The sequence below is a fragment of the Nothoprocta perdicaria genome, unplaced genomic scaffold, assembly GCF_003342845.1.
Source record: "Nothoprocta perdicaria isolate Ctin4 unplaced genomic scaffold, notPer1 scaffold_238, whole genome shotgun sequence".
NCBI lineage: Eukaryota > Metazoa > Chordata > Aves > Tinamiformes > Tinamidae > Nothoprocta > Nothoprocta perdicaria.
Genome location: NW_020455464.1, coordinates 383,918 through 404,781, shown reverse-complemented (window position 1 = coordinate 404,781; position 20,864 = coordinate 383,918). Strand labels below are relative to the sequence as shown.

General features: G+C 35.3%; 1 protein-coding gene across 1 annotated transcript in view; it reads right to left on the bottom strand.

Annotated features, from left to right (window-relative positions):
- Window positions 1–20,078, bottom strand: part of RIC1 (RIC1 homolog, RAB6A GEF complex partner 1) — a 33,676-nt gene extending 13,598 nt beyond the window's left edge. The window contains exons 1-10 of the mRNA XM_026039690.1: window positions 19,974–20,078; window positions 16,108–16,184; window positions 6,439–6,546; window positions 5,562–5,704; window positions 5,209–5,342; window positions 3,790–3,881; window positions 2,475–2,563; window positions 1,690–1,834; window positions 1,176–1,224; window positions 32–184 (exon numbers count right to left, since the gene is read on the bottom strand). Of these exons, the coding sequence (XP_025895475.1) occupies window positions 32–184; window positions 1,176–1,224; window positions 1,690–1,834; window positions 2,475–2,563; window positions 3,790–3,881; window positions 5,209–5,342; window positions 5,562–5,704; window positions 6,439–6,546; window positions 16,108–16,184; window positions 19,974–19,988 (1,005 nt within the window). The 5' untranslated portion in view covers window positions 19,989–20,078. The remainder of the gene's footprint in view (window positions 1–31; window positions 185–1,175; window positions 1,225–1,689; window positions 1,835–2,474; window positions 2,564–3,789; window positions 3,882–5,208; window positions 5,343–5,561; window positions 5,705–6,438; window positions 6,547–16,107; window positions 16,185–19,973) is intronic.
- Window positions 20,079–20,864: the final 786 nt, after the last annotated feature.

Sequence of the window (20,864 nt, the reverse complement as noted above, 5' to 3'; positions counted from 1 at the left end):
GCTAAAGAAAAATTTACCAATAAAAACTTACCATACAAGGATTAACAGTGAGGGCACTCTTGATGAACTGAAACTGCAGAATACCAAACTGCTGACTTTCATTCTTTGCATCTCTCTCAGGCCTTGTGTTTTGAGAACAATTTCCATCAATCACCCACAGATGATACCCTTCTGAACCCCAGCTCTAAATGTTAAAAAAAAAAAAAAAAGTAATAACTATTGATTCTCAGAAAATAAGAGCTATAAGAACTCATTGTAATTGATCTTAGATTTAGATACAGGACAGGGAGAAAACCACATGACTGCTGCTTTGAAATACACCATCACGGTCATTGCAAAAGTGCCTCAAGCAAGAAACCCCCCAAGAAGAGTTAGAATCTAACTTAAATAATTTAYGTATATCAGGAAAGATAATTTTGTAAGAAGTCTACTTAGGTTATGCAGACTGTTTAACCTGATGGCTTAAACCAAGAAAAAAGTCAAAACACATACAGAATCAGGTATAAAATCCTGATCCCAATAATGACAATGATTATTGGTTATTAACTTCAAAGATATCAGAATTTCATCTTTTTTTCCAAAAATTACTCTTGCAAATACATATTTCCAACCAGGGTGCATGTTCAAAATTATAAATCTTGAAAACTTGAAAGAGCAAAGGCTGTATGAAATAAAATCTGTGAAAGACCTTGAGTATAATTAAATATTATAATAATCATGTACTGATTTATTAGATCACCAGGATTCCTTAATTTGTATGTAATGAAACCGTAACAGGTAATTTTCTCATGACTGTGCATTRAATTACTTCAACAGCCAAGGTAGGCTAGTAATTTCAGGAAAATGAGTAAATTTCTATCAGTGAAGTTTTGTGGCACATGGTATACTGAATTTCAGGACAGGATAACAATTGATGTTAAAGGGGAAAAAAGGCATTCACTCTGATATTAAAACAAAGAAAAAAAAAGGCTTAGCATGCATACTTCATGATCAGGCCCATTCTCCCTCTTCTCTCAATACAATTCTTGYATTAGAAAGTATCATTAGGCATCTTACTAATCACATGTAAACACATCTGAAGAAAGCCAGTCTGCTTTTTCTGAAAATCCGCTGATTAAAAATAACACAGAGAACGAATAGCCATCCTGTTACAGTACTTTTACATTCATATTTACCATAGAACTGATCTTTAGGGGGTCTTTTTTGGTTCCATCAGACCGATACCTTAAAAACAGAACAAGTTTGAGTTTGGAGTAACTGCATCAAAATTTAAAAAAAAAAATAAAAAGAAGTATTTTCCTATTGTGACATTAGCATATGATGGTATTTTTATCCTCTCCTCCAGCTGTTATTTGATYCATGCCACTGCCTAAAAACAAAGTAATTGCCAGTTGTAAGGAATAACACTKTCAGGAAGTATATTATATTTAGTAGAATTTTAATGGTATTTTCCTGGCAAAGCCTGTTTTTAGGTAATTTGCTTAGCTGTCCAAAAAGACCACTACAAACAAGATCTATTACTGATATTTAAATGATCCTCTCCTAGGTATCACTGGATGACTCTGATATGTTAGAAATTATTGTGTAATGAAGAAAAAAATAATGCAATTATCTTTTAAATAAATCTTTAATTAGAAAAACAGAATGTTTCATTCCAGTATTTTATAACTTTTAGCAAAAGATACTCACGCAAAATCACCTCCTAAGGTACAGATAAGTTGAGCACCAAATACACTCCATAAGGACAAACCTCCACATTCCCAGGTCACCATTACAACACAGCTGTCAGGTGACCATCTGATAAGTTTAACAGGTCCTGTTTTATTCCAAATATCTGTCCAAAAGCAAAAAACATTACCATGTAAAAGACATCAAAATTACATTTATTAGTTTTATCATACGAAAAGAATAAAAAGAGGAAGAGGAAGGTTTCCTGGGAATCCTCTTCCTTTGCTTCGTTGCATTTCTAAAAAGAAAAACCTGCAGTATTTCTAGCACATTTCTAACAGGTACAAATGTTCAATTAAGGACATGATTTACCCATTCTTATGTTTCCACTCTCAAACATACAGCACTCTATCATTGCCACATGAAAAATTCTACTGAGCTTCAGTCAGCAGACTGGTAATTCTTTTGGGTTTTTTTTGTTTTTTTTTCTAATATCTTTGGTCTTTGGCTTTGGACCCTACACTATTTTCTGCAGATTTACAGAAAGTGTGGCAAACGTTTTAACTTAATTCCATTTAAACACCATCATTTTTTACAATAATCTCTCATTTTATCAGATGACTAATGGAAAAACATCATTTCTTCTAATATTCAAGGGAGAAAGAGGAGAAGAAAAAATTCTAGTATCATCAGTAATAATGCGAAGAAAAGTAATTGTCAACTAGTGAGGAATAAAAATTTTTTTAATACCTGGAAAAGAGCTAGGAAAAAAAATTAAATAGAATTCTAAAATAAAATTGGCTCACCAGGATACTGTTTTGGTGTCAGCTCCAATTTATGAGAAAATTGCATGGCTCCAGTGGTGACATCTATTGTATAAACTTGTACAGAGCCGCTGGAAAAAAATTACACATGCTATTAGTGCTGTTAAACTATCAGAGCATTCAGATTTTTAATTCATATCAATAGCTGTTTGGTTGGGCTTTTTCTTTTTTCTTTTGAAAAAGCATACTCAGAAATGATCTGTTCATATAYACAGTTTAACAAAAGAGAACCTGTCTGTAACACAAATTTCTGACAAGAGTAAGTTCTGATCAAGGCCAAATATTCTTGTAACTATTAGTTTTTCCTTCTAAAAAGGAGSGAAAACAACCACCTCACACCTTAACATTTATGGATGTACCTGCTCTTATATATTTAATATACTGTGGCAAGCAACTTTAAAGCACTTCACAAAACCTATCCACAAAAACCTTTGCAGAATACTTCTGTGAACTCAAAACTTGGCTACATTGGTTACAGAGCACTGAAATTCCATTTTCTGAAAACACATGCATACACTAACTCTAGTATTTTTATGGCTTCCGACTCCATGACAATTCATATAATGGACACAGTATTTATTACATGCGGAAATTTCATCTAAAGTCCATAATAAGATCAATGAACTATAATCATTTTTGTTTCAAAGGCAAACAGTAAAATACAACACTACTTCTAAAACCTAGAATATGCAAGAAAACAGTTGAAGACTAAAGTACTATGATGACCAGCTTCTTACAGAATGCTCTAAAAATTACACACTCCAGCCATTCTAAAACAGGATTATGCAGGAGAAACTGTGCTAAAAAAMACAGTAAAGCAAATAACAAAACCAAGGGCATTTTCCTAACCTATTAGTTAATGGATATTTCCATTTTTTACCAACGGGCAACATTTTTCTCAACCATATCAGCACTTCATATTGTTCCTGTTTCTTGTGTTCTCTCTAATGAACACAGCTGCTTAAAATCGATTTTATAATCTTGCCTTGAGATTAACTGGGACAGCAGCACATTCCCAATACTTTCTGCAGCTATTTTTATTTTCCACAGCTGAAAAAACTAACATCAATCCCAGCGTTATCACAACCAGGCAATCACCTCTCCCCTCCTCCAGGCTAGTCTTGACAAGGTGTACTACAGGCCCTTTTGCTAGAGGCTAGGTTCATCTTTAAAAATCTTCTAGCCTCTTGCTAGTAAGTTTCATCTTTAAAAATCTTCACACATCTTTGTTATCAGAAACTAGCCCCTATGCTTTATTAGAAAACCTCTTCCATTCAATTTGCCTTACAAAACTTACTTGGCACATCCAAACGCCATTAGCCTGTATTTGTTGTTTACTGCCACACAGGTTCCATCAGTCACATCTTGAGCCCAAACACCATGGAGYTGCTGCAAAGGAAAATCCACATCACTTTTAATTATGATACTTAGTTTCTACCCACATATTTTAAACAAAATTCTGCTATAATTCAACCAAAGCTGTCCAGGAAACAAAGCTTTATAGCACCAAGCCCAGTACTGTCCAGTTAGTTCAACCTGATACATAGCCAAAAATGACCAAACAATATGGACACAGCATACATACATAAATATACATATATAGGTGTCGGTACAGTGATCAAACCCTTCTACACTGTAATGCAGCTGCCTACTGGCGATAACAATCAGATATTCCACAAAACGGTAACAACAACCTTTTCTCTATGAGTTTGTGCATTAATTACAGGTTTCCAACCACGTTTACAAGGCAGACACCACCACAATCTGGATCAGCCAAGCGACCTTCATCACCTAGGCATTCTTCTTTACAGCATGTGGATCTACAGCAAGAGGCATAGCTGTATTTTAAATATCAAAAATTATGCTGATAGTTAAACTGCATTGTATATTAATGCAGAAATAGCAAAACAAAATCTTATACAATCTTTTGTTTCAATATCCAGGCAGATTGTATTTTTACCAGAAATTCCATTTCCACTGCAAATTTCAGTACTAACTGACATGGCACAGTACTAATTGACATGGGATAAGTAGTCTCCCTACAGACTGACATTTCTCTCTACTTCTTGTTAGGAACAATGGAAATGTTACACAGACTTTTATTATTAGAGCTTGAAATAACCAAAGCAAATTAGGAGTTWGGGTGCGACTATAAAAACCATAATTAAATTCTTAACTGAAATAAAGCCTAATGATAAAAACGCAATTGGCTCCTTTATTTCAGAATCACATGGTTTATAATCAGAATGGCTTGGAAAAGCCATATTGCTTAGGACAGATTCCCTTAAAGCAATTCCTGAAATCTATCAGCATGAAAAGCGATAGATCTGTTACAGCTAAAAGCCTGCAGCAGAGCTTATGATACATCTTACCTGGAGATTCTACCTCTTATCATACCCCTTCCTATAACTGGCAGCAGGAAGTTGTTTGCAGAGATGGGAACACAACTTCAGAAATATAATGAGATTGTGAAGTGATATATAATTAAAGATCAAATCTACTTCTAAAAATGCTCTCCAACAAGCAACTACTAGATAATCCAGTTTAAATTATGGTACAAAATCCAGCACTGCTCTCATGTTACCTTTTAAGCATTTGGTGCTTTTAACATCTGTTTTTAGATAAGCTGAAGTTAAAATGACAAGCTAACTGAAACACAGAGAGCAGAAAAAAATTGCGGAAGGTGCATCAGAAATATTAATGGAATGATATATACCTCAGCAGTGAATCTGCTTGACATTGGTGTAATGAAACCAACTCTTCCATCATTAAAAACAACAGCAAASCCGTCAAGCGTGGCACAGTACTCCATATCCCTGATATGAACACCTTCAAAGCCCAAAAATGAACCTGCTAGAAAACATAAGTGATTTTACAAGACATCAGCACAGTGGCACTGCAAACTGACTGAAATTTCATTTCTTTCCTTATTACTTCACAGCAAAAGCTGATTTCAAYAGGTAATTTATCAACATTTTATAAAAAGGACATTTTTTTCCTCTTTTACATTAGAGGTTATTTCTCAAATATTTAACAATCTTAAGCAAAAACAAACAAAAAAAATCCTACCTCTAGAAGACTGTAGGTCCACAGAAAATGGAACTGTGTGTAGGTTGATGGCCTTCCTTCCATTGATCATGCCATCCCAGTGAATGAGATGGAGAAATCCATCCGCAGTTGCAACAAGTAGATCTTCTAACATAGACTGCAAACTAACAAATGCAATTGTTATTCTCTAAAAATGTGCAGATTAAAACAGAAATACCAGCTAATGGTATTTTAGGCTTTGTCTGCAATGTAGTTATGTCTGCAAAGCAGCTATGTCCACAAATTACATAAAATGTTATGAATGAACTAAGTGCAGAAGCCCTCTAGACAGCAGAAGTACCAAGGTCATAAAATAGAGTATATATGTTTCTTCTCCTCAAGAATCAGTTTGTGAACACATCTGTGTTKTTACAGTAATTAACTGATATATGAACTGTTAAATGTCATTCTATATAGTTTCAACAACTTTTCATTCATGCTCAGTCAGGATGTTAAGTGTTTATATACAGGGAATACACCATGAAAAAGATGTGGTAAAGAAAACGTTACTCTAAAACAAACTGACAAATCTAGGTTAGTAGTGGGTGAGGTGCTGGAATTCTATCCATAGTTTTGCTCTGATATATATATATATATGTGTTCATAAAAACTCTAATTCACACATGAGAATCTAAATACATAATAATAAAATTAAATGTATACCCTTAAAAGTCAAAAATAATCCTCACAGGCAAGTAAAGAAAAATCTACTTTACATATAATAATTCCCAAACAGCAACTCGTATTTTTAACTTCTTAGAATAATCAGAAGGTTTTTTTTCCCTTTTGGCTTTCCCTTTCCCTTTATAACAAGCAAGTGCTATATGCAGAAAAAGTCTTAGCATATAAGTGAGCACACCTTGTGATAGATGCTTGTAAGTCCAGCACTTTCTTCATTTCTAAATTTAATGAAGGAGCACATTGTTCCTCCTTATAATGTGGGGTTCCCTTTACATGTGGGCTTCCTCTAAAAGAAAAGAGAAATACTAAAATTGAAACAAGATTTATCTCAAAAGAGGTAACAGCTATTGACTCACATGAATAACGTATACCTTCTCAATCCTCCACATATATTTAGTTTATTTTAGAAATGTACTCATTTCACTTCTCATGGAGATAAACACAGAACATCCCCAATTCTTTCTTTACCAAAATGAACTGCTGATATTGTAGATTGCTCAGGTTTCTTGCAAAATCAATGTTTATATTAGTTCTGTACACATATCCCAAACAGTAGGCATTCAGTACAGTAATCCAGATGATCATTTCCCCATTAACAATAAACTTAAGACCTACAGTAAGAAAAGACATGGTCATCCATGGATCTTCCTCCTCCAAACAGGCCACCGTACCATACCAACTTTGAGATGAAGAGAGCTTCCAACTTTTATTTCCCTTTTTTTTTTTTAAAGTCACATGATCTTCTCTCATAAAATGAAACTATTTTACAACAAAATGCAGCATCACCAAATAATTCCATACACATCTAAGTTATCTAGGTTTGTTTAACAATAGTATTTTCTTTGGAAAATTGACCAACAATCACAAATATAGAAATATTGTGCCATTCAGCACAGACTACAGCGCTACACTAATCASCAAGATCAAATTTGCATGAAGAATGTATTACTGAAAAACTGAATCTGTTCTAGCTTCATCAGCCATAAACAAGAAATGGGCAAACAAATTCACATAATCGTGACCTGGATTCTAACTGACAAAATGCTTTATTTTACATGAGCGCAGCCAAAGCAATTGCAGTTTTTTAAGTGAGTTTAAGTTCATACGTATACCTCAACTTCCTTTCTGCCTTGTTTGACCTCAGTTTATGCCACAGTAYCTTTGCTGTATAAAAGAAGGTGTGGTTTCCATAGGAAACAATTTATATGAATTATGTCTCGCTATAAAGTAGTAATAGRATTAAAGATATTTGCTAGCTAAGACCAGACCACAATAACCTTTGATATGCTCAAAATAACAGAAGGAGCTAGTAACACCTTTCTAGAACAAAATCTGTTGTCCATCAAGAATTTTAGTAAAAACTTTAAGACTGATTTATTGCCTATGAACAGTACGTTTATACAGACATAAAATTATCAAATGCTTGCTTTGCATTTCAAAACATAACTAACCACAAAATACAGTGTTGGAAAAAGTATAACTTTATAGAAGGTAGCTATTGGGCAATGACAGGAGGCCTGGATATATAAGAAAAGCTGCCAAGCTAATAACATTATTTTTCTTGATTTGTAAAGAAAAGTCCACCAAATTTGCGCTGGCACCTTGTGTAGTCCAGAACTTCATTTCAGCCATCATATAGAGCATTAATTCCTCCAGATTTCTGCTATCCATCTCCCAGGAGAAGGATACAAAGAACATGTACTACTGCTTCTTCTCCTGGCCTCCAAAAGTGTTTGGAAATGTCTTTCAAGTCATGGGTCCTTCTTTGATCCAGTAGCATGGAATGCACTTAAAGGGTAAAGGATATGAAATAAAAGAGGTATAGGTAATRACATACTGCTGAGCAAGGCCACCTAGAACCAATGGTATAACTGTATCAACTAAAACCATTAAAATGAAAAACTATTGTATATATATTAACTATGCCATAAGTGTTATTGCCATGTGTACCTAGCACAACATTCAATTCAATTCTTGTATTTGCCTGAGGTATACAACCAAGTATAAATGCAACTTTTCTGAAGAGTACAAACTATAAAGCCAGATTAAGAACATACACTTTAAAAGTCATCTTTTGCTGGAAGAGAATGCAGTCTCCATGGGGGCAGATTTTTGTTTTCAAAACCAGAGGTGTTTTTAAAAATGTAGGCATGACTACTCACAATTTTATTTGTTAATTTATTCTTAGGTGCAGGGTATATTTTTTCCTTGGAGGCATTATTGTCACAATCAAACTCAAACAGTCAGTATTTTAATCAGTTTACTATGATGACGTTAAATTCTCTAAATCAATGTAAACTTACTATTGGCAGGGAGGCAATCYGAACTACACTGTGTTCACAAATGGTCTGCGTTTTCATGAGTCAGCTTCAAGTTACTTTGACCTTTAAACCGAGAATGCTGACAGACAAAGGAAGGAATGTTTGGTCTGTGTTGCCACATCAGCATCTGCTACATTTCAGTCCAAATTTTAAGTTAACTTGGCTTTGCACAAAATCTGAAAGGAATGCATATTCTGCAACGACTAAACTCAAAATGCGAGACAAAAACATGATTTCAGTTCTACTTTTATTTCCATACACATATCAAAACACAGTCATGAAAGGAATGAGTTTCTGGTTTAAAGAAGGGAGAGAAAATTATGAGTCAAGGATACCAAGGTCTGACCCTTTATTTTGGGGATTTCCATTAATAACTGAAGGCCTGTGTGCAAGAAAGGTTTAAGTTCCATGTTCAGGTATTTTATTCATTAACTTTGATGATATTCGTCTTTTCTGTTGATGCAACTCAAATGAAGTTACTTAAGACTCAGAGTTTAGAAAAACTTTCCACTACATGTGTGATCTATAAATATCCCAAGAAGGAGAAGGAAAAAATAAAATAAATAAATGGTAGACTGTTCTTTAATGATAAAATGCAGTATTTTAAGGGAAGTTTCAGGCCTTCCTAAACCACCTATTTAGATGGAGCTTATAAATCACAAGCTTCATTCTCTGTTCCTGTTTCACATGTCATAGACAAAGTGCTTGTTCACAAAATGCAAACTCTATATGGTTAAATAAAATGCCTTGCAAAAGCTGAAAACCTAAGTAAACAAATCTTTCAGATTCTACTTTCAAAAAGGATTAAGAATAGTAGATAATTCTGTGTCAATGGTTGCCTTCCCTTCCAAAGTAAACAGTGATTCTCTAAGCTTCTTCTCCTTCAGTCTTCACTAGTTGCTCAATTCCAGTCTTTATTTCTCCCAAAAGAAAGAAATGCTGCCATACACCTAAGTGAATTGCTAAAATTATCAGCATGAAAACATTATTTATTGTATTCATAAGGGGGAATAATTTGCTCAAATTAGCTCAAATATACAAGTATGAGAAAACTGAGAACTGCATTCAATATATATTTAGTACTTCTCAATTTTCTCATACTTGTATTTTTGATATATGTATATATCTTTCTATGTATTTCTATATATCATGAGGAAGGAGAAATAGAAAAAGGTTGGGAGATTTTGGGGGGACTGGGGGAGCTCCAGGGAAGAGAGAGAATGCAACCAAATACTGGAACTTGGTGTTCCAGTAACACAGTGTTGCATTTGTACCTTCCATTATGTAAGGGGTAGTTAAATGAACCAGTATAATGATCCAGAATTAGCATTACCAGGCTTAGTTAATACTAGCAGAAGCTACCAAAAGATATTTAGAAAGAAGGTTAATTCAGTAGAAACTGGAAAACTCCCAAAACTTTTTTTCAAATCATCAATGATTAATGCATTTATAAATACTTCCCTGGATTGTCCTTTAATATATCTATGGATGTCTCCTCTACTAAAATTAGTGGGAAAATATGTATCATAAACATTTGAAATCTTTTAGTGCCTACTATCCTACTCTTCCTTTGGAACTACAGTTATTTCCTTCAGGTCTGTTTTTTTCAACTCAAGAGGAGTTTGTTTCTCTGAACAGGTAGCAATGGAGAGTTAAAAAGGGTGTATTTCTAAACTAAACAAATTTGTGTTTGTTAACCAACTMCTGCTCTTACTAGCAGGCTGCCACAGAGAAGGACACAAGGGTCCAACTCTTACTGGAAAATCCAGGCCCTGCTCCGTTGGGAGCTCATCAGCAGAGCTTGCACTTAYGGACTTCTTTAATTTGTGACCAAGGTCAACGTAACATCACTTTGGTGTGACTGTTTTAAAGAAGTTTCCAGTTTTTCAAAACAATGTTCACTTCATTTTTCTGTTCTGCTGGGGCACCTTATTTGAAGGTAGAGATAACAGATACAGATTTAAGTTTCCACTTCACTATTTGACATAATCAGAGTAATACAGAAAGCTGTTTAATGAAAAGCTGTTTAATAAAAGCCAAGCATTACTGACATTTATAAATGAGCTAAACRTAAGTATAATAATGTAAAATAGTGATATTTACATTTTACAATTTTTTTTCCCTCCTGAACGCCCTAGACCTTAGATACTTGAGTCAAAGTCCACTCCTGATTCAGGGCCCAGTATCTTTTATGGAAGCCACATGTCTGTGACTGCACTTCTGGTGTAAATACAGCTCTTGGGCAGGAAATGCAGTGTCCCAAACCCCTTCTCCTGTGTCTTCAAGACTGCCACGCGGTTCTGATATCAGTTTATGACTTCAGATTTGGGCTGTCACACACAGAACTGCGTAATTGCTAACAAAAACATGGCAGCGTAAAAGGTATTATTTGATCAGAGCACTCTATTTTCAGGGATTGGAGTAACTGAGAAATTGAGTATGATCTACTCCAGAAAAAAAGAAACAAACTTAAGTATGTGAGATTATACTGCACCTCATACCAAAGGTATACCAAAGGCATACAAAAAAGGTGCTTAAACTTTTATCATTAAGGGTGGGCAGAAGTCAATATATAATAAATTTACTAGTTGAGTCTCTCGACAAATGAAACTGTAACACTTGCATATTACATAATTTTAAAACCATAAGTACAGTTATGGTTGGATAATAGTTTATAGAAGTTCAAAGATGCTGTCATGATTAACAAATCCTATGCTATGCTTCCAAATGCTTCCAATGTGCCTAAATGTTAGATATAATAATAAAAAAAATAAAAAAAAGAATGAGTCAAATGCATCATTTTCAACGTGCCAAATCACACCTGCTTGAAAAGTAATGATGAGATTTTACCACAAAACACCCACACAGAAGCTTCAGACTAGTTCCTTACTGAAGTACCTTTAGACCAAGTAAGTGAAACGAAGACAACCAATTACTTTTATACTACTTTAGGAGTATGAAGCTTGCAAGTACTGCTGTTAAAATGGTTCCTTCAACAGTGTTTTTGGCAAAAAGCATTTGATGTTTATGCAATTAGGAACTTTATATATGAGGTGAGAAAGAATGTTTGTAAATGAATTTATACCATGAATCAGTCATGGGGGTTGCTCTCCCGGAAATCATTATAGCAGAGAACTGGCAACATCAAGTACTGTTGTATCAGCACAACCAGATAATGTTTGTTAATTGTTCAAGAGTTCATGTACAGCCTCTAGTTAGTTTACAGTCTGCACACCTGTAAATCTCTCTTGCAAGAGAGATTTAAGTGGACTGCATTATCATTTCCAATGTCTGAAATGAGCTGCTGCAGGAACTCTGCTTTCATACATAGCATCTCATGTCTCCTAAACTTGCATGTACCATCAGATAATGCAACAGCCACCAGAAGAAATGTGGCATGTACATCCAGAGATTTACATATAACTGTACCTCTATATATATACACACACACATATAAGTGTGTGTATACATATCTATATATAGAATGACAACAGCTAGACAATTAAGAATGTACCAGAGCCAACAGAAACAGCCAACGGAACAAATTACAAAATGTTCCAGAATAAGAACTTTATTCTTAAAGGATAATTTAATGAAATTATTAACAAATAGAAATAAAATTATTAATAAAAATATAAAATGAATTTAAAAGATTTATTGTATGTTAACAGTTGTACTGTATATTAACATCTTAATATACACCTTAATAGCTTTCTGAAATTTAAGAATAGTAGTAGTTAGAATACTAATCAACAACTCATTTTTAAAAGCCACTTGATTTACCAAACTTTTATTCTGGATTCAAAGACTTCTTGATGAAAAATTAAATATCCGGAACCACATAATGGGCTAAAAAGCACCGCAGTGGTTAACAGGATGTCTGCAACTAATCTAGTTTTAAACATACATCACTCAAACAATGCCAAAATTATCTAATTGGAAAAAAAAAACCCACATTGTAGAAGTTTAGTGCMAATGTAATCCAGAACAAAAAATCCTTTACTAAAGCAATTAACTGTACATCTAATCAGTTGCCCCTTCACAGGTGATGATTATTCTAGAGTTTAARGGTCAGACTTTTGTACACAGCAGTCTTAAACCTACTGAATCAGAAAAAAAAAAAACAGTCTTGAAGCTCATGGGTAATTTACGGTACCTGTAAATAGTCTTGCTAAGGAAAGGAAAAGGATGCAAGAAGTGCATCCTTGGACATGAGTAGGACATGAATAAACCCATAAATACTACATCTTCCCTTTACAAGGTCAACTCAAGCCTGCACTTGAATAGAAAAAGAAATCTGAGGAAAAATAAAACAATCCACGCTTACCACAAATCACTTATAAACAGGTTTCGTTTGCTTTGTTTTCAAATGAGAAAGTGTCCTTGTCATAAAACCACTGTGCACTASGTCTTCACTTACAAAGCTTAAGTCATTCTCTTGCCAAAATACATCAGCATGAATAAATAGTTCATTATAAATCAGCCTGTACTGWAAGGGTATTATAGATCTCAACACCATGAAACAAAGCAGTATCTGTATAAACTCCTTTGGGAACAGTTCCAAAATATATTGCCATCCCTTGTCACACTTTATAAAATTACAAATTCACATGCACATATGGCCACTTGTGTAAGATGGAGAGCTGGAGGCTATCTCACTAGACATACATTTCTTTATATTTTGTGGTTTTTGTTTTGGCTTTTATATGGCGGCAGAAAACAGACTGAATTAATTGAGGCAGTACTGTGTGTTTGTGTTCACTTAAGGAAAAGTATCCCAGAATGTGGGCTAGCAGCCAACGAAGAAACCGTTCCAGGTCTGCTCAGAGCTGGAACAAAGTTTCTAAGAGCTGAAAAAAAAAATGAAAAGAAAAAAATCTGGCTCAATTTGAAAACGAATTACTACTTTATTTCCTTTATTTTATCCTAGCAAGTTAGGCAGAATAGGTTAGGTTTTTCACCGAGCACTCACTCCAGGAGTGGACTAACAGTTGCTAGCMATTTTTAACAAAGACAAAAATCTTTCCTTCCATAAACAATTTCAATTCATAACATTCCTAAGGTATTACATGTTATCAAAACAAAAATTTTATCAAGTGACTGCAGAAGACATCCCAAACATTTCCTTTCTACTCTAAGTTCTCAATGCACACATACATCAATTTTACTGTGTTACACCTACATTTTATGTGGATAATGGAACTGCAATATCTAATACCTAACAAGCATTTTAATTGCTATAATTGAGATAGAATCAGAGGCTAGGAAAATTTATCTGTTTCTACAGATAATAGCAGGGGAGAGAAGTCCTCCAAACTCCAACAGACCTATTGCAATGCATATACAGTCATAATCAACCAAAGCGGTTCTAATACTTCAGAAAACCTCCAATGCAGTCTTTCAAAATTATAAAAATCCAGCAGGCAAGAACCTAACATAACCATTAAGCAAAATCCGAAGCTGTTCAGAATTTTAAACAGCTGGGAAAAGTCTGAGCRAACTGTCACTGCTACGAAGGGTCCATTAGGCAAAGAAATAGATATTCTACAGCATCGCCGTCTTGTGATGTGCTGTGGTAGAGGGCAAGGGGTGACAGCTAAAACACTCTTGTACCTTCCYCCACAACTGTGCACCGCGCGTTTCACGGCATATACTGACTTGTGAGCTTGTGAGGTACTGCCTGGTGTCACACTGATAATAAAAACACAGAAAACCCTCAAAGGTTTAAACCATGCAACATGCCAAGTTTCACATCAGGTCTCAGAGTGGTGAGACTTTTAAAGGCTCCTCCATGGCACATAAAGCCACATGAACACACACGATAGTAGCCAGTATGATAACACACAGAGCCTTCAGTACTCTGCAAAGGTGGAGAGGTCCAGCCACTTGCTTTGCTTTTTCCTCCTTGTTTCTGCCTCCTCGAGCACCCCTCATCTTGGGAAACTGCTCGTCTGGCCCTCGCGAGGAGCCGGGACGGGCGAGGGAGAAGGGAGAGGGGCCTGTTGGGCTTCACCGCCAGCCACGTAGAGCAGCCTGATGTGACCCAGGGCGCCGCAGCACGGTCGCAGGGGGTGGCCGCAGCGGGACCAGGCCGCTGCCGAGGCCGCCACCAGGCCCCGCCAGGCCATGACAGGCCCCGCCAGGCCATGACAGGCCCCGCCAGGCCATGACAGGCCCCGCCAGGCCATGACAGGCCCCGCCAGGCTGCGTGCTCATCCGTGCGCCCTCCACAGGAAGCCACTTCTGTAGACACTGTCCACACCACTAGAAATAACATCCAACCTCTCCCCTTTGGGAACAAACGCATCTCAGAAGATAGTTCGAGTTTCAGATATGTTGTTCGTTTGTTTTGAAGAGTGAGCAGAGACAGGAGGGGTTGCTTTTGTTTTAATAATTAACCCCTAAAAGGAAAAACTATAGAACTGAATTAATGAAATTCAGAGCTCTGTACCATTAAGAAAAAAAGTTCACCTAAACATCACAGAATAATTTCAGGTTAATTACAATTAATTCACAAGCAAATTCTAGTAGGTTTGTATCTTTCTTATTATCTAAGGCAAAAAATACTAATATTTTTGCAAGTTCACAAGCTTGAGGGCTAAATATAGACCAGTAAGTAATCCCAGTAAGTTTAGTGAGATCATTTATCTTCTTAAAGCTAATCATATGCATTAGTCTTAGGAGATTGGAGCAACCTATCATAAACACTCTAGCAGCACACAACGTCTCCCACATACCTACAGAATTAATGCTGATGTCCTCCGCGGTTACACATCCAAAGCCTCACGGTAAGCCCAGCTAACATAAAGACATATTTCATAAAAAATAAGCCTGTAGCTCGACAACACAAATCAATAAATATTTTCTATACTACTGGACMAGTTATCCACTGTTTGATGAAAGGGTTTATTTTTAAAATCTCCTACAAATTGAAACAACCTTTCCAATAAGTTCTCTTATTGTAACCCATTCTATAACTTTATACATATTTCCATATATTTAAGATTTTAGGAATAAAAGAACAAAATGTTCCTAAAAGAATAAAAGCAGCATACCACCAGTTCACATTTAGTCTTGTGTATTTCATACAGTTGAGGACAAACTTCAGCTGTCATACATCTGAACCGATTTTCAACAGGTTAGTCTTTTCCGCCTTTTTTTTTTTTTTTTTAAAGGCACTAAGTTAGAAGAAAAAGTCAGTTTGTCACTTTGAAAAGCACTATTTTGGTCTCACAAGATGCCAGTCATTGACATTGCTCTATTATGCTTTCCAATTAATTAAATTTCACTTAATTCCAGAGCTCTAAGTGCCATTTCAGAGGCAAAAGATACATAATAGTAACAATGCACATGTGCATAAAATTGTCTACTCAATAAAGCAGGGACTCATTTGGAAATCATTTAATACTTGACATATACCAATAAAACTTTAAGACCTACTTTAAAAGAATTTCTTTTTCCTAGTCATAAGACCAGAATAAGTCTTTTCTTTATCATAGAGAAGCAACAGAAATTTCAATACTTACTTGGGATACATAGGTTCGTATAGATACTTGTCTCTTGCTGATGGAATTTCAAAAAATAAGATGTATCCATTTGCAGTCTGAAACAGAAACAGTGATTAAATATGTATCTAAAATATCTGCACACACAATACTTACGCAGACTCATGATTTCTATGCAAGTCTCAATTCACTACAAACACATACTCAGTTTTGCATATATTTAAAAACCTGTCTCTCAAAATTCATTGTTGACAAAATCCATACTACCTTAAAATCTACAACATAGATTAATTAGTAGGGAGAAAACAGGAAAAATAGTCAGATGTATGTCCCCAGGAGATTTTATTTTGATTTACACTGATTTAAACACATAAAAACTGACAACTACCTCAGAGAGTAAAAAAATGTAGGTGTCTAATTACCACAAAAAGAGAACATTAATACAAAACACAACCAATAGGATAGGTGAGGCTTTCAGAGAAAATTCCAACACAGAGCGACACAACAGAGTGCCCTGGAGCCAGGCACTGACTGAGCATCACTTGCCCAGATAGGCTCTAAAGAATCCCAACATCACCCTCTGCCATTAGGTACCACAATACCTTTAAAAACTTACGTCTGGAAAATTTTTCTTAATTCTAGCCCTAGTCTGAAAGTCCATTATTTGTGACATCAAATTATAACACTAATTGGAGAACAAATACCAACCATTTAGTTATCAGATGTTCCAGTCAGGACCAAAGGCTGAGCCAGCATTTGTATAAATACAGGACAAGTATGTGAYCAATAAGGCTGGTAGTCCAAAATTAGGAAGTAGTATTTTTTTAAAAGCATAAACATATCCTGCAGATAAACTGCAAAATGCATTCCAGTTCACCATGTTTATGTACAATCATTTTATTTGGGAGTGGGCATGGATCTCAAACACTGTGAAGACAAGTAGCAGTGAAATGAACGGTTTCAAGTTGCTTTGTAGGGTTTGCTTCCTTTCTTTCATTAAAGAAAAGGGATATATTCTTTTTAAGTTGCTTTAGCAGCTTGAAGACGTCATTTCTCCCTCCTCCACTTAAATGTTTTGCCTTATAATGAAAGAAATTCAATGTTTCAGCTTCCAAGACAAGATCCAAGAACGTACTTGAGATCCAAGAATGTACTTAATAAAACACAAGCAAAGTAAATATCTTTCCTGTGCATGAGTAAGAAACGCACCACTGTGTTGATCTCGCTGAAAACAAGTGGAAGCTTTCCCCTACGCAGTAAAATAACGTTCAGGTGTAATGTAGTAACAGAACATACACTCATTTCTAACATCTTTACAAGTATTTTCCATTACATCATTAAATATTTAACCCATAAGTTACCTTACACTGGAAGGAGAAGTAAAACTATACTGTGAAGTATCTTTACACAGATATTAAGATACAAAAGGCCTTCCTGAACTCTACCCAGAGCAGAATTTGCTATTGTCACCAGTTCATTTCGGCGCAGAGCCTCAGATTGCAACAATAGTCATTTGGATTGTAAAAGCATTCTTCCATGCACTTGCTGTCAAGTTATCATATTCATTCTGTTAGGTTTTTGCACTGCTATAGAAATGTCTGTCTTATAAAAACTCACTACAGTTACCATCACTATCACCTGTTCCCTGATCGGTCTCATCTCAGACTCCTCTCAAGACGGCATCGTCTTACAGATCAAAACAATACATCAACTGCCTTAAACCCAGTTTCACAATAGGGTTTCTCATATGCTGTGATGTTGAATGATGCTCCAATTTAGCTATGGGAAAGGATGCAGAAGACTAGTCTATTAGAAGTCTTGACTGCAGCAGGGGAAGGACACAGATATCTTGTACAGTCATCTACAGTGAGGCACCTTAATCCAGTTCACAGATCCAAGTCACAAGGGAGAAATCTTTATTCTCTAGCAAAGAAATTCACTATATCTTGTATTTGGGGATAAAAGCATCACTTAGGATCATCTCCCTTAAGCCTTCAAGGCTGCATCTCTAACAAAAATACTCCATTTGTAAATCTGGTCCTTTGAAGTGAACAATTTTAGCATCAACATCTGAAAAATGAATCTGCAGAGAGCAAGGTCTAGACTAAAATGTAACTCAAACTTGAGGTATATTCCAAAAGCTTAWTTAAAAATCTTGCAAAATCTACACAAAGGTGTTAAAACAACAACAACATGTTTCAATAGGTTAATTAAGCATGCAAAATGCTAGTAAGCATATGAAACAAAAATATCAGTAACCTAAATAAATTTAGTCCTTTCACAACTACTTGACCRTTCTGAATTTTCATTTGTGACACTTAAATTTACAAACTCAGACTTTAAGATATGAGCATTTAGATTTCAATGCCATCTTTCAAAAAGAACACTGACCTCACTGAGTAATGTAACCAGAGGGATGTAAAGCTACTCTGACTGTCAGCTGAAACACAAGGTCCCTTGAGTAAATGAATCACAACATCACACAGATAATCTATAAATTAAATATAACAAAGAGTCTCTTCTGAACAAGACAGTTTGTGACTATATGCTGTACTATAAAATTGAAGAATTTTTGTGTTGTTATAAAACTTACAAGAATCTCCTTTTTTTTTGTCTTTGTTGCTAAGTATTAGTGTTTATGTTCTGAAGATATAACATGAGATTAACAAGAGTGGTTACATAAAATCCTTTTAGGTGTTTAAACGTTATAAATAAACTACTCGGTGAAGTCTATTTCAGGATTACACACAAGAAAACTGGAGCACAGGAAATGTAGTTGATTTACATAGAATCACAAAGACAATAGTAAAGGCAGGAATTATTCCATAAATCATCTGAGGTATTTTCCACTAAGAAAACAATGTCTGTGTGGTTCAAAGTCAATATACAAGGCACRATGGGCATCAATTCAAGTACAAATTAGGAGATGAACTCACTGTACCAACAAACACMACAGCTGTCATCCAATTTGTGATTCCACATACCCAACTTTGGTGAGGAATTTTAAATATTTAATCCTYCTCTTCTGCACCTTCTCACAAGAAAACCTCACATTTAACAGCCTAAAACTTTGCAGTTAACATAACATTATTTTAAAAGCTACAAAAGGTAGCATACCTAAAATAAATAAATTGAGATTAATCTTCATTAATAGTCAMCAATAGTCATCAAGGCCATCCACACTCTGGCTCCTAAACTCTCAACTACTCACACCTTCGCTGTGAGGACCTTGCTGTCTGCTGATTCATTTTTGAGACGTTGATCCTGAAATTGTTCATTGCTGTAAGCCGGGCCTATCTATTGACCACCATCCCAAAGATTTTCTTCTCATGTGTACCCTAAAATTCTATTCCTTTCAGACATTTAACRGAAGTAAAGGTCTATGCATTGCCATCAGTACTACATATTACTCCTGCACCTTAAAGCCATAGTTTCATCATCTTTAGACTCACCTTTCTGGAAGACCTGACTTAGTTTTAGTTTTCGTTTCCATTAGGTTTGGTTTTCAGACTAGCCACATTTATTATGTCACCTAACTCCACCCCCACTATTTCTTTCATTCACATGCCTTGTCTGTAAACAGACCACAGAAAAGATCATATTTATTCTTCATGACTGGATTACTGAAGTAAAGCAATCACTCTGTCAACATATTCTTGGCATTCTGTTTCAAATCAAAGCACTGTAACATTTAACCAGAAAAAAAATACAGGTTTCTTGAGCAATTTTCATTCAGTCATCCAGAAAATTAGTACTATTGTATACATGTATGTATCAGTTAAATGTATATATACCCTACATGTCTCTGCATGGGAGCTTATAGGACAGTTTTTTTTTTTTTACAATAGTTTAATCACAATATAAATAATTTAAAAAATTCTGCTTACTGAGACGGCTATCATGCTGCTGTCAGGCCGCCATTCTGCCTGTTTGTAAGGTCCAAACTGAGAAGCTGACTTTGAATTTTCCTTGTAGCTTACAATTAATACACTGGGCTGGGGAGAAAAAAAAAGAACAAATAACAATAACTATGYGTTATGTGTAGAAGGAAAGCTAATTTTGTTGTTTGGTGATACACCTGTAGACAACTACATTTCTTCAGTAACAACATATTTCCATTAAAAAAACACAAGTTCAAGAAATAGATTACATACATATTGATTACACACAATAATCGACTACACACAATGCTTTTAAAGACATATCATGCAAAGTACCTGTGGCACTGAGAGTCCTAATCTCACCCTAAAACCCAACACATTGAAATAAAATGCCTCATTCTTCCATTCAGCCACCATTACAGAGAGGACAAGGACTTTCAAGCCAGACAYGGTGACAGATAATTTCAATGACAAAGAGCATCTCAAATAGGCCCTCAGCATTACAAAATATTATCAAATCATGTAGAATAAAAAAAAAAGTACAGTGAGCATTTAGTGTATTTCATTTACCTTATTCCTGCTGAATGTATAGGTTATCACAGAAAGTAAAAAAATCAGGAAATTATTTTCTATCTCTCAAAAAAAAGCATGAAATCATTCAACAAAGCCACATAAATAGCTTGATGAAAAGACTTTACATGTGATCTTATGAGAAGTCTTCATCATCACCTTTCTTTTCAGGAATACACGGTAGTTTGCCGGTCAAAAAACCAACACATTGCTATTATAATCAGTAGTTCATTTATTCATTTTCATGAAAGTAGTTGAGAGCTGCATTAGAGCAACCCTAACAGAAAGCTACCCTTACTGCTCCAGTGTGCTTCAGAGCATCCTTCT